This window comes from Leptidea sinapis, chromosome 23 (genome assembly GCF_905404315.1).
Source record: "Leptidea sinapis chromosome 23, ilLepSina1.1, whole genome shotgun sequence".
Lineage (NCBI taxonomy): Eukaryota > Metazoa > Arthropoda > Insecta > Lepidoptera > Pieridae > Leptidea > Leptidea sinapis.
In genome coordinates, this window is record NC_066287.1 from 8380007 (window position 1) to 8393347 (window position 13341).

Genomic DNA, 13341 nt, shown 5'->3' on the forward strand with positions numbered 1-13341 from the left:
GTAGTTCTACATTAGATCCATTTTCCTAGTGTGATTTGTGGGTTATAAAGTTGATGTTATATATGTATGTTAAGTCCATTACCCAAACTGCGCTAGGATTACTGGAGGGCACTTGCAACCGCATGCAGCACAACTTCTTCATAAAATTAAAATGTTCCAGACTGAACTGGTCTTGGTTGTGACAGAAGGCGATGTTGCTGCGACGAATCGAGTTCCAAATTGGTTTTGGTATTGAGCTTTCTCTGAAACATTTGTAATGACTTGTTAATTACAAAATATACGACAAATATTTATGTATTATAATAATATCGAAAATTTAAAAGTTAATTTGGTTATTTAAACACCGTAAATCAGTTTCACTTCTTCACGAACAACATCAATAGCTGTTACAAAACGCAACGAGAGACTAGAAAATCAAGAAAAATGATAATGTAAGAATGAAGCAAAGTATTGTTTTAGTTTACTTATAGTTTTTTTTTGACATCATCGTCAAATCGTATAGCTCCCTCGAAGGATCCAGGCTCTAACGTGCTTAATCGGACATTAATCGGCCGTGGTGGAGGTGGTTTTACGCAAATATGTGTATGTTTCTGCCTTTGCAATAGTGCTACCATTATATTAGATCAAGAAACATAATGTAAGTTTTATTAAAACAACACAAAATAAAACAACGGTACAACAATTTTGTATAATATTCTATCGTTAATATAACACTCACACACATTCGCGGGTTTTAAACCGTGAAAAAATAGACTTGAATCAAGGGCGGCAATAATATAATATTAGTAGTTGCCACACCTCAGAATTGAGGTGGCAACCTTCTAACGCATTGATTAGACGATAACAGCTCAGGATAACAGACAATAATTGACAAATTAGTAACAGGACCACAACAGTTCTGCATTGTAATGGGCAGGACGTATCAATTACCATCAACTGAACATCCTGCTCGTCTCATCCCTTATTGCCAAAAAAAAAAGACAGCTGAAACGAACATCGTTGTTATTATTACAGTTAACTAATACAACTTACTTCAGTGTTACGTTCTTCATTGCCTGTTCAATTGATGTATTGTCTATGGTGTCTTTCCTCGTATAAAACAGCATATAAGCGTTCCACCATCTCTTCTGTCGTTTGTATGATATCCTCTTTATAGTAGGATCAAAAACCTGTGGGTGCCATAACATTAATAAGAAATATTACATCCTATATATACTACGTTCATATTTTTTATGACACTAAAGAACGAGACGAGCAGGACGTTCAGCTGATGGTAATTAATACGCCCTGCCCATTACAATGCAGTGCCGCTCAGGATTCTTGAAAAAACCAAATATTCTGAGCGGCACTACAATTGCGCTCGTCACCTTGAGATATAAGATGTTAAGTCTCATTTTCCCAGTAATATTACTGGCTACGGCGGCCTTCAGACCGAAACACAATAATGCTTACACATTACTGCTTCACAGAAGAAATAGGCGCCGTTGTGGCACCCATTATCTAGCCTCCAATTGTGGCATCCAAGGGAGTCTCCACAGGTACAACATAGTATATTCCATACTCATACATACATCTCCCGCGTACTCGCCGCCGAAGCACTGCGACTTCATCTCCTCGTCGTCGTGCATCGCGCACTCGGACACGTCACCGTCGTCCAATTTCACCCACCTCCCTTGAGATCCGCCGGTATCTCTGTTTAAATAAAATATAAATATGTAGGGACATGACATCACATTACTGACGATGGTGATCTTTTATTATTACACAATATGTTTAACGGTAACATTGATTCTCCATACTTAATTCATTGTTAAGAAATAATTCATTTATTCATAATATTATTGATTCTCCTCATCTTATATCGAAACTAAAACTGGCTGTTCCAAAAACTCAACCGAGAGCGTGTAAGAAATATAATCCATTTTTCTGTAACTATGCAGGATCTAATTTAGGCTATTTCTCTCCCTTGAATAGAATTACCAGGGAATATAATAGTCATCACGATGAAGTCGACATATTTGATCATAACTTACATAAACTTAAAAAATATATTGAAACGGTTCTTTCAAGGGAGGGATGACCTCAATCGTTATTTTTCGATAGTATTTTGTGTAAATTTATATTAAGATTGTATTCGTAGATATATAATATATTATAGTTCTTATTTTATTTTGTGGCAGAATTTAATTGAATAATAGCATGTCATTTTCGCCTATAATTGAGACATCACTTACCATGTGAATGTTATTGTTTTTGTATTATACTGTGTTTATATTAGTGTATACCTTGTTAGCGGAATTTAATAAATAAATAAATTTACAATGGCAAGTTAAACAGATTTTGGTAAGTGACTACCCTATTCTGTAGTATTTTAACCTACCGTAACAGTACATAAGAGTAATAGTGTCCACCAGAAGCCTGCCCCGAGTGGACCACAATACCGCTCAGCTCGTACTGAGTGTAGCGAGGATCCTTCTCACATATCTCACTGCCTTCCCATAATGTTGATTCACCTTCTGCCCGTGCTAGACCCCACGCTGTAATAGACAAGAGATTTCAAACTAGTACACAATTCAATAGCTAGTTGGTTTGGTAAATTACCAACTAACAAAATAGCACATAAGATATTCAATGCGCCGTGTCGACAAAGGGCATACGGTTCGAAGGACCATATAGATGTATGGTGTGTAGATCTGGAAGTGCTGCAAAATTAAACTAAGCTGTTAGCTAATACGATACTCATGTATCTGCTGATGATTTCCAGATCCGCCTTGCTAACCAAGTGAAAAAGACCTATAAAAAAATATATTGTTCTGGGGTTACTTACCCCTTTAAGAAATACTAATTTAAAAACCATTTTCAATGTTAAAATTTAAAAACAAAATATACAGAAGAATCCAGAATATCCGAATTGATTAAAAAAGGGATGTTTTGAAGATCAACAAAAATCTAATTGAATAACATGTTGATAGATACGAAGTTACCAGTTTTTAAGATAATATTATAGAGCTTTACGCAGTGATCTATTTTTAAAAATAAATTTGAGCCCATGTTGTCGGTATATAAAATACAATTCTACTGTTGAACTTAAGTAATTACTGACAAAAGTACATGCATACAAAAATACAAATCTTACCTATGTTTAACTTTAGTATAGATAATAGTAAGGGGCTAAATGTTACGTGTAGTAAACGTGCGTACCTGTATATGGTTCGACATCCAATTCGCGTGGAAACTCGAAGTAATCGTTAAACTTGATTGCGCATACTTTTTCAAAATCATATTCAAACCGCTTTAATTGTATGACTAGAACTGGTGGCAACTTATTTAGGCATAGCCTTTTCACTGTTACTACCTACAACAAAAAACAGGGATACGTTATATTAAACATACAGGGGTTGGTATGAATGTCTTGTCATACTATAAAGTGAAACCCTCATACATAACGCATACATCATCTACGTTTCTGACAAACATTCACAATATGTCAAGAGCGCGAACCAGTTAACGCAATCATGTCATGCCCAATGATATTTAAAAGTATGGATAGGTTACGTAGACAACATTCGGTGTTTGAAAATGATACACTAACGCACACATGAATAATTTAACATTGCAATAGCACACTACATTACAATTACACGTCAAAGAAGGATAGTAAATGCAATTATCGCAAGTGAAAAAGAGATACTCTAATTTGCTAATTTCTTTGTATTTGTATAGAGAAAATACAGATAATTCAACAGATATGATTTTTTACCGTACAGCGTGATTTATGCCTAAATTACGATACATTCATGAGTTCTTTTAGTAAAAGCTATAAAGTAGTTAAACTGCATTGAAATTAGGTGGATAATGTGTCATTGATTTTATAAAAAATAATTTAATATTGATTATAATATATACCCACATTGATGATATTAATTATTTAAATATAAAATAATAAAAAAACATAGACACCAAAACAAAACCGAAATGTATCTACAGTAAGGGTCCATTTTTACAATTTTACTAACAACTGCTCCCAAAAGCTCCCAAATATAAAATTGTGAGCAATTCTGTCAACAAAAACGCGTGTGTACCGTTTTCGTATCGAGAGAGTGACCACGACCAAAGGAACCAATTGACTCAATTTAGGGGGATTGATTTTCGGCGCGCTAGTGACATGTCTACCTCTTGTAATACTATAATATCATTGGTCATGCCGAGAACCAAGGACGTCAGTCACGTTGAGCGCATGACAACAAAGCACATACTAATGTCGAACTAGTTCAACACCAATACCACTCATCTTTTATTCAGCGCTAATAATCAACGGTAGATAGTATGACAAGACTGCTTAAATGTTTTATATGCGTTCACTGCCTACAAATATTAACAATTCAGAGTAATATGTACATTTTTGCATCACAATCTATCGAAGTCTACAACACTCATTAAGTGTGGATTGATCGCAGTTTAGAAAATGGAGTTACTGGCATTCAAAATAGACTAGTGTGGCTTAACAAATTTGTAACCCTTTACCACAGGATCTGGTAAAAGAGCAACTGAGCAAAAATAAACTTAGGCGCCATAATTATGTGCAATTTGTTGTAATATAAATCATTCCAGATGCAAGTCCACCAACTAAAAATATTAACATCAAATATTACGTTGTCTAAATATCTACTTTGTATTTTATATTCTATCGATAAAATTTTATTTCGAAATAATAGTAAAAGTAGTAGGCATCTAGGCAATGTATAGTACTGTACTATACTTTACTGCCAATGAGTGATTTTCTACTAACGTAACCAAATGTTAGTTTGCGACACCTTATATAGAAAGATCTTGATATGGTTATTTTTAACTAAGTATGAGAAATTAAAAAATAAATAAAAAGTTTATGTACATACTTTTTTACTACATTTATCACAGTAGTAGGCATCCGCTCCCTCCAATAACTCGCCCCTCACATACGCTTCTAAAGATTCTTGTAAGCGGGACATGTTCCTTATGTCTAATGATACTACACTGAATGGTTCCTCTTTACAATACCTGGAAGTAGCAAAACGATGGGATTACCATAACGGGGACTTACAATGCAAATTTATTTTAAATATTTGCTGATAAACTGACATAAATGAAGATTTTGATAAATTTCATTATAAACGGTATTCACCTTAAAAGGTAATGCATTTAGTAATAAGACCCTTGTAAATTAGCATAATAATAATAATTATAAATGTATTATTGTAATTACCACTGGTGAATCTAAATAAATAAAATAAAATAAAACAATTTGTTATTTTTAATGTGATAATCCTCACTTCTAAGATTAATTATACAAATTAAATTTGTAAGTAAAACGGGAATCGAATCCGTGACCTCTCGGGTTCCGTCCGAGCGCACTTACTTAGTAAATTGTACTTGTTTAACTCTCATGTTGTGGCTCCATCTACAAGATCTACTCTACAGTTGATAACCTGCTCAACCCCAATAATTACATATTAGGAAATGGCTTGAATGTCGCTCTTTCAAATATAAACAATTACTAAGCGGTCAGCGGAAGCCGAGAGGTCGCGGTCATAAATTTTGGTTACAAAATTAATTTGTATAAATTACATTATATTGGAAAATAACACAAGCGATATTTAAAATAGTAAATAGCGATATTGATTTCGGCCGTCAATAGTGATCGTGTTGCAATAAAAATTATATGCCGCGTTTTACCTCCTTTTCCATAAAAAGTACTTTACTCAAATGTCTGTCACTTTATTGAAAATTATTCATGGCCAGGAAAACTTAATTATTATAATACTATTTGGCAGTAAAAATACTTATCTTCCAGGGGAACGGTAGATTCTCTCTTAATAAAATATGTCAAGGTACGCAGGTACTTGCCTGTAGGTAATTTATTATCTCTGAAATGTTAGTGGCCATGACTCATGCTTTTCTCATGCCAATTCAGTGACTACATAATTATTTATTTTTGTACATCAAATATGGTCTATGACCACTAACATAGTTATAAATTTTAATATTCAAATTTTGTTTATACCTGTGTGGACAGCCCTTACATATTTTTTGATCGGAAAACGTCCCTCCCATGGTTTTGGCCATCAATTGTTCTTGGCCCAACGATTTGAGTGCTTCATCCAGGGTCTCAACTAATGACATAAAAAACTCAACAGCGTCTTGTTGCTCACGTAAATTAACCGGTTCACCTTGAAGCCTGATGAGTGATCAAAAAATTAAAACAAGTTCTCAAAAAATAATTTAATTAACACACGACTAAACATCATCAAATACAATCACGCCTTTGAGTTCAAGAAACTATGCCATTTGCCACGATCCTGACATACATGTCTGGCTTCCTTCACAATGTCAACCATATCATACAAGCTCCTTTATTCTTGCTTTTATTGTTTTATGAAAAAGGGACGAGACGAGCAGGACGTTCAGCTGATGGTAATTGATACGCCCTACCCATTACAATGCAGTGCCGCTCAGGATTCTTGAAAAACCCAGCAGCACCACAATTGCGCTCGTCACATTGAGACATAAGATGTTAAGTCTCATTTGCCCAGTAATTTCACTAGCTATGGCGCCATTCAGACCGACACACAGTAATGTTTACACATTACTGCTTCACGGCAGAAATGAGCGCCGTTGTGGTACCCATAATCTAGCCGGATTCCTGTGCAAAGCAGCATCCCACTGGTAAAAGAGGGACAAACTGTCAAGTGCCTAGCTGACGGATGGTAAAAAAAAATCAACCACACATGGGCAACTGGAATACCAGAGGCGAGGAGATGTGTTGCCAGCCATTGACATGGGAGTATTCTCTGAAATTGAGCCTAAGTCGTATCGGTTCAGTTATGCTGCAGCCGGCTATGTACTTCACAAAGTGCCTGCTAGTTTTCTATAGCCACAGCGGTCGCTCAAAGATATAAACGCCAAAAGTTCAAATACGAAAAACAATTTTGTAGCAAAAAATATGTCTATGAAAATGATAATTTAATTCAATAAAATAACTCACATGGTAATTACGCTACTTTTTCGCGACATCAAAACAATAAACGTCGAGAAAGTGTCGAGCAAAAGCTAAACCATTTTCGGTTTACTTCATAAAAATTTAATGTATGTGGACATCAACATCATACGACATTTTGCATTTCGCCGTGATGTCTGGAGGTGAAGTTCGTCTGCTTATTTAATTGAATTAATTCGGTGTTAAACTGAAGAACTCCTATGAGCATTTCTCTTGATATATTCGGAAGAAGATGCGGTGAGAATGTCCTCACATCTCTACAAAACGCTAAGAATCCTATATCGTACTCTTAACCTAGGCTTCTCTATAAATTTTGAATCCATCCACTTTCATCCAACATCTCTACAAAAACACTTCATCGTTTTCTACTAAATAAATGTCACTCACTACTTCTTCTACAAGTCCACTTGTTTTCTAAAATTATTATTGTAGAGTATTAAAGAAATGTAAGTACCTAAAATGCGCCCATAATCCTCTTGGAACATAGTATTGGAGTTTGCTGTAGCATAAATGTGCGAATATCGCTTGCACTTGTTTCAGTATAGTGATATTGTAGTCGCCGCTATTCTGGTGAAAAGTAACACTAACATTGTTATATGAATTATACAACGCAGGTAATATATTAATGTATAACAAGTTGTTACCTCGCCATTATTTTCCATCATATTATGTAACTCTCCTGAAAAGTCCTCATTGGGATCAGTTGCGGCTCCTAAAAGAGATATAATAATAATATTGACACACTTTTATACAAATTATCTTGCCCCAAATTAAGCATATATAGTCTGTGTGTTGTGTGGGTCGCAAGACGATATATTTAATACAATATGCTTACACAAATAAAATTATAAAAACAAAATTTTATGAACGATGTGGGATTCGAACCCACGACCTCCGGCGTTCCGTGCCGGTGCTCTAATCAACTGAGCTAACCGTTCAAGTACCGCCTAGTTATAAAATTCTGTTTGCTTTGTTCAACTCTCAGGTTGTGGCTTCATCTACTTTACAGTTGATAACCTGCTCAACCCCAATATTTGCATACAAGGAAATTGACTCGAGATGTCGCTCTTGTAAATCTAAACAATAGTTTTGTTTTTAAATTGATAACCCTCACTTCTAGGATTAATACACAAATAAAATTTGAAAAACAAAATTTTATGAACGATGCGGGATTCGAACCCACGACCTTAAAAACAAAACATAGTGTTTACAATATACTTACTCAAACATACATAAAAACATATAAACATCCATGATTGGGAAACAAACATCCATATTCATCATATAAATGCTTGCACCTACCGGGATTCGAACCCGGGACCTCTAGCTTAGTAGGTAGGATCGCTAACACTCGGCTATACAGGTCGCCTATATAATATAATTATATATTACTTTTTGGTAAAATATGAAATAAAACCAATATGGCCGCGAATAGACTGCCTTGAAGTGCGTAGAGTTATATATTTTGTAGGACGGTAGCCAGACGCACCTTGCACCGTGAGCAGCGCGTCCCGCACGGCTCGCACGCAGTACAGCTGCTGCAGCACCGAGTTCATGTAGCACGTGGCGCCCGCGTTCTTCAGCCCCACCAGCCCCGCCGGCGGACGCGGGCCCACGCACGGTATGTACTCCCAATCCGATACTCCCATACTTTTTTCTGAAACAGTTAAGCAAGGTCTTATTTTTTTATGAAAATAAGAGACGAGACGAGCAGTACGCTCAGCTGATGGTGATTGAAACGCCCCACTGAGTACAATGCAGTGTCACTCAGGATTCGTTACACTAGCTACGGCGCCCTTCAGACCGAAACACAGTAATGTTTCATAGGATACTTGAACATGCAACTTCCATTGATAATTAAAAAAAATACCAACTTCAAATCATTATACAAAACAATGGCTAAACATTCAAATATAATTATTATACTAACGACTTTAAAAAAAGGAGGAGCTTATGAAATCGAAGTTATTTTTTACCCAACAAGTCTGTCGATAACGGGCCGATTTTCAGTTTTAATAAACTTCTACAGTTAATTAAACTTGTGTTCGTCTGCACATTATTTGCAGAACTAAAATTAGGCATAGCTTGCAAGTTTTTAATAAATAATTAAGTCTTGTGATCGGATGTAAAAGTATTTTCTAACGGTCACAAAAAAGATCCATAATATATTAGGATAAATAAAAAATAATGCGAGGGCGTAACGTGGTACGGGCAAGCTACGGATTGGTGGCATTTGTAGAGTGGGCAGCGCGCCCCCCTACACCTTAATAAAATCCTAGATACGCTCTTGCCTATAATATGATACTTTATGCTGTAAATTATGTAAAAAGATTCCTAATAGTTAATTTTCTTTTTATGAAATAGCAGGACAAGAGCATCTACCTGAACGCCATATCGACATTGATGTGGTTATATCCCTGTAGAATATTTTGGATATATATATTTTTTATTGAATAGGAGGACAAACGAACGTACGGATCACCTGGTGTTAAGTGATCACCACCGCCCACATTCTCTTGCAACACCAGAGGAATCACAAGAGCGTTGCCGACCTTTAAGGAAGGTGTAGGCGCTTTTTTTGAAGGTACACCGCACAAGGAAACTCATTCCACAGCTTCGTAGTACGTGGAAGAAAGCTCCTTGAAAACCGCACTATGGAGGATAATAGTTAATTGCATAGCTTTGAAGCAGCACAGCAATGAATAGCTTTTAAGTAAATACTAATGGCGACAATAGCTTACCACTATAGAACATGAGTAGCAGAAGGTTAGCAAGGGCCGCCATGTTGAGGACACACCCCTGCACCAGTGCAAGCAACAAGTCGGTGGCGGCGGCCGCAGCTCCCGCCGTGCGGCACAGCGGCGTTTTCGTCTCACACGCACTTTTGGAACTCTCATTGTCTCCATCTCCTTCTGACATCATTCGCCACCAAGCCCAGGAATATGGCCATAGAAATTCCGTCGTCACTTCCTATAAGTTATATACATATCATATAAGCAACGCGAGATATATCGTGATTCAAATTCAAATAGTTTTATTTAGGATCATTACATCTTTCGAGAGATATTATAAACTTTATATGCATGTCAAAATCGAGTTTGAAATGGGCGATCAATCACCGCGAAGTCACTGCATTCGCCCTGATGAAGGACCTCCGAGAATGGTCCGAAACTAGTTCGTACCAACTGCGTCATACCGTGAGTTAAGTCGTTTTAGACAAATGAGGGATTTGAATTAAAAACATTTAAAATTAAAACGTCAAAAACTGAAACCCGTTCGAAAAAGCCGCAGGAAACCAAGTGGGTTTTTCTTTTATATAAAAATATGGATTACTCCTTTTCTTTCTTCCATTTTTTTTTATTTAGTATAAATCATCATTATTTCAAAACATCCTTAATTTTTTTTCTTTAGATAATTCGGTTGTTCTCTATCATTTTATAAGTTTATTATTTGTTCTTCAGAGTAGCTGGTTTGCTCAATTAAAATCCGTAAAATATTCAATGCCACTTTGATGGAAAGCCATGGAGCGCATGTAGTATCAGTCGAGTCTTCTATGTCATCTAAATCTTTATCATAAAAATAATTTAGTTTCGAATGAAACTGAATCATTCAAATGAATGCAAACTTTACTGTTACAACTAATTGCTACTTTACAACGTATAACTTATTCTAAGTAACAAACCTTAATTAAACCGGAGTCTTTATGGTCCGGATGAGCGCCATACTGAAACTTGATTTGAGCAGGAACATGTGTAAATAGTTCTTTCGTCAGGTTCAAATGTCCTTCAAGTAATGTGTCGTCTACGGAGTCAGGATGGGCCAGGGCAGCGCGAAGCCATGACACCTGTTATACAATATATTAACAATTATAGATTATAGACGACCCCAATAGTAGGGCTATTAACCTAACCTAGTTAGTGACGCTGTCTACTGAGCTAGAGTTCCCGGCTTCGAATCCCGGTAGGTGCAAACATTTATATGATGAATATGGATGTTAGTTTCCGAGGCAAGGATGTTTATAAGTATTTATGTATGTTTAAGTATACTGTATTAAATAAATCATTGTCTTGCCCATAGTACAGGCCTATGCCTAGTTTGAGGCTAGATAGTTTGTGTGTGTCAATGTTATATTATAGTTATTTCATTCGCTATCAAAACTCAATCAATCTCAGTATCCCTCTCACTTTACTTTGAATGCATCGCTACTTTCGAGATTCAACTTATATATTTTTTTATTTAAAGGGGAAATCAAGTTATTTTAACAAACAAAAAGTTGACAATCCAAGTATTGAATCCCAAGAAATTGTAGTCCTAATAAGGTAATAACTACTTATAATAAAAGATTAGATCAATTTAAAATGATTCCGTTGGAAGATAGGCGGTGGAAAAACGATTATAGTTCCTTTACAAGATAGTAACAGGTCTTGTAGACAGCTATTAAATTGTGATAAAAGAGAAAAAAATTACATTAATTTTGCCGTTTTCAGTTGAATTCTCTAGGACGAATATTGTCTACATTTTTTTTCCAAACATGTTGATTTGTATAACTGTACCTTACGTACATTTAGAAATATACTATTAAAATTTAAATTGTAACCTTTTTTTTTACTTTAGTGTTTTTTTAGTGTAGTTAGTATACTTATGTTATATGTTTTATTCTGTGTTCATAACTTAAATTGTACGCTGTGTTTGTGTTTTATTGGGTGTGTATATCTAAAAGATGTAATTAACTTCAGTTTATATATCTGTATATACCTGTCAGCGAACCACAATAAATAAAAAAATATTTTTTTTGAGATGAGCAGGACGTTCAGCTGATGGTAATTGATATGCCTTGCTAATTACAATGCAGTGCCCGTTCAGGATTCTAGAAAAGCCCAAAAATTCTAAGCGGCAGTACATTTGCGCTCTTCACCTTGAGACATTATTATTTCTCAAGGTGAAATATAAATATGTTAAGTCTCATTTGTCTAGTAATTCCACTAGCTGCGGTGCCCTTTTAGTGCAGGAGCCCTGGTACACTTTTCATCATTTATTACTAACAAGCTGATTTTTCGTGAGTTTTCCTTTTGATTAGGCGTCCAACTTTTTCCTTACAGTTATGTTTATGAGTGGTAGCATAATAGGTGTAGCAAGCATAAGATTTGTTGATTTTTACTAATTTTTGAAAATTAATTACTAACCGAATTTTTTCATATTAATTATCTAAATAACGTGAAAAAATATTTGTCAATATCGTAATATTTACACATTATTGCTATTACGGCAGAAACAGGTGCCTATTGTTGTGATCTAGCTGGCATAATGTACTAAGGAGTCTCCCACTGGTGCATAATGTTTTCGGACGTTTGTCCTCCTATTCCATAAAAAAAAGAGGCTCCACAAGAAGGCATTTATCACAGGGAGTGTTCCGAAGAGCTGTTTAACCTGATTGCCGCTGAATTCCACCTCCGCACGACACGCCACAAGTTAGGATATCATCCCCACCATCTGGATGTGTGGCGGTTTTCATGGAGCTTTCTTACTCGTACTACGAAGCTGTGGAACGAGCTTCTTTGTGTTTCCGGGACGATACGACATGGGTATCTTCAAAAAAAAGCGGGTACACCTTCCTTAAAGGCCGGCAACACTCTTGTGATTCCTCTGGTGTTGCGAGAGAGTGTGGGCGGCGGTGATCACGTATCACCAGGTGACCCGTACGCTCGTCGGTCCTCCTATTCCATAAACAAAGCCTAGTTCACCTCCGTGTGTAGATCCTCCAGCGTGGTGGCGGCGGGCCCCGCCAGCGCCAGCAGCCGGCACAGCAGCTGCAGGAACTGGTGCGCGTGGTGCGCGTGGCGCCGCACGCGGGCCCCGCCCCCCGCGCGCCCCGCCCCGCCCAGCGCCGCGAGCGCTTCGCGCGCTCCGCCGCCGCCGCCCCACGCACACATCGACAGCAGCTGCTCGGCGCACGCCACTCGCACCTACACACACGCACACAACCATCAACAAGTTGGGAAAACGGAATTATAATATTTTGACAAATGTGTTACGAAATTTAAAAGAATTGTTTAAAAACGTTTGTGTGGGAAAGGTTATTATAACATAAACTATTTTCTTAATGACGCCACGGACTGGGAGTCAAGCGAACACCCTCAGGCTATCTTATATATAAAATTCTCGGGTCACAATGTTCGTTCCCGTACTCCTCCGAAACGGCATGAAATTTTGTGAGCATATTGAGTAGGTCTGAGATTCGGCCGACATCTATTTTTCATCCCCCTAAATGTTAAGGGTGGTCCACACGATTATTTTTTTAATTCTTTTGA

The 13341-nt window shown here is 36.7% G+C and overlaps 1 protein-coding gene across 1 annotated transcript in view; it reads right to left on the reverse strand.

The window, feature by feature from the left end:
• The window catches only part of LOC126971282 (probable ubiquitin carboxyl-terminal hydrolase FAF-X), a 62517-nt gene that overhangs the window by 19737 nt on the left and 29439 nt on the right, over positions 1-13341 (reverse strand). The window contains exons 28-40 of the mRNA XM_050817508.1: positions 12775-12996; positions 10716-10877; positions 9775-10003; positions 8523-8690; positions 7678-7745; positions 7488-7600; positions 6041-6214; positions 4896-5037; positions 3202-3355; positions 2381-2537; positions 1572-1692; positions 1033-1169; positions 83-242 (exon numbers count right to left, since the gene is read on the reverse strand). Of these exons, the coding sequence (XP_050673465.1) occupies positions 83-242; positions 1033-1169; positions 1572-1692; positions 2381-2537; positions 3202-3355; positions 4896-5037; positions 6041-6214; positions 7488-7600; positions 7678-7745; positions 8523-8690; positions 9775-10003; positions 10716-10877; positions 12775-12996 (2007 nt within the window). The remainder of the gene's footprint in view (positions 1-82; positions 243-1032; positions 1170-1571; positions 1693-2380; positions 2538-3201; positions 3356-4895; positions 5038-6040; positions 6215-7487; positions 7601-7677; positions 7746-8522; positions 8691-9774; positions 10004-10715; positions 10878-12774; positions 12997-13341) is intronic.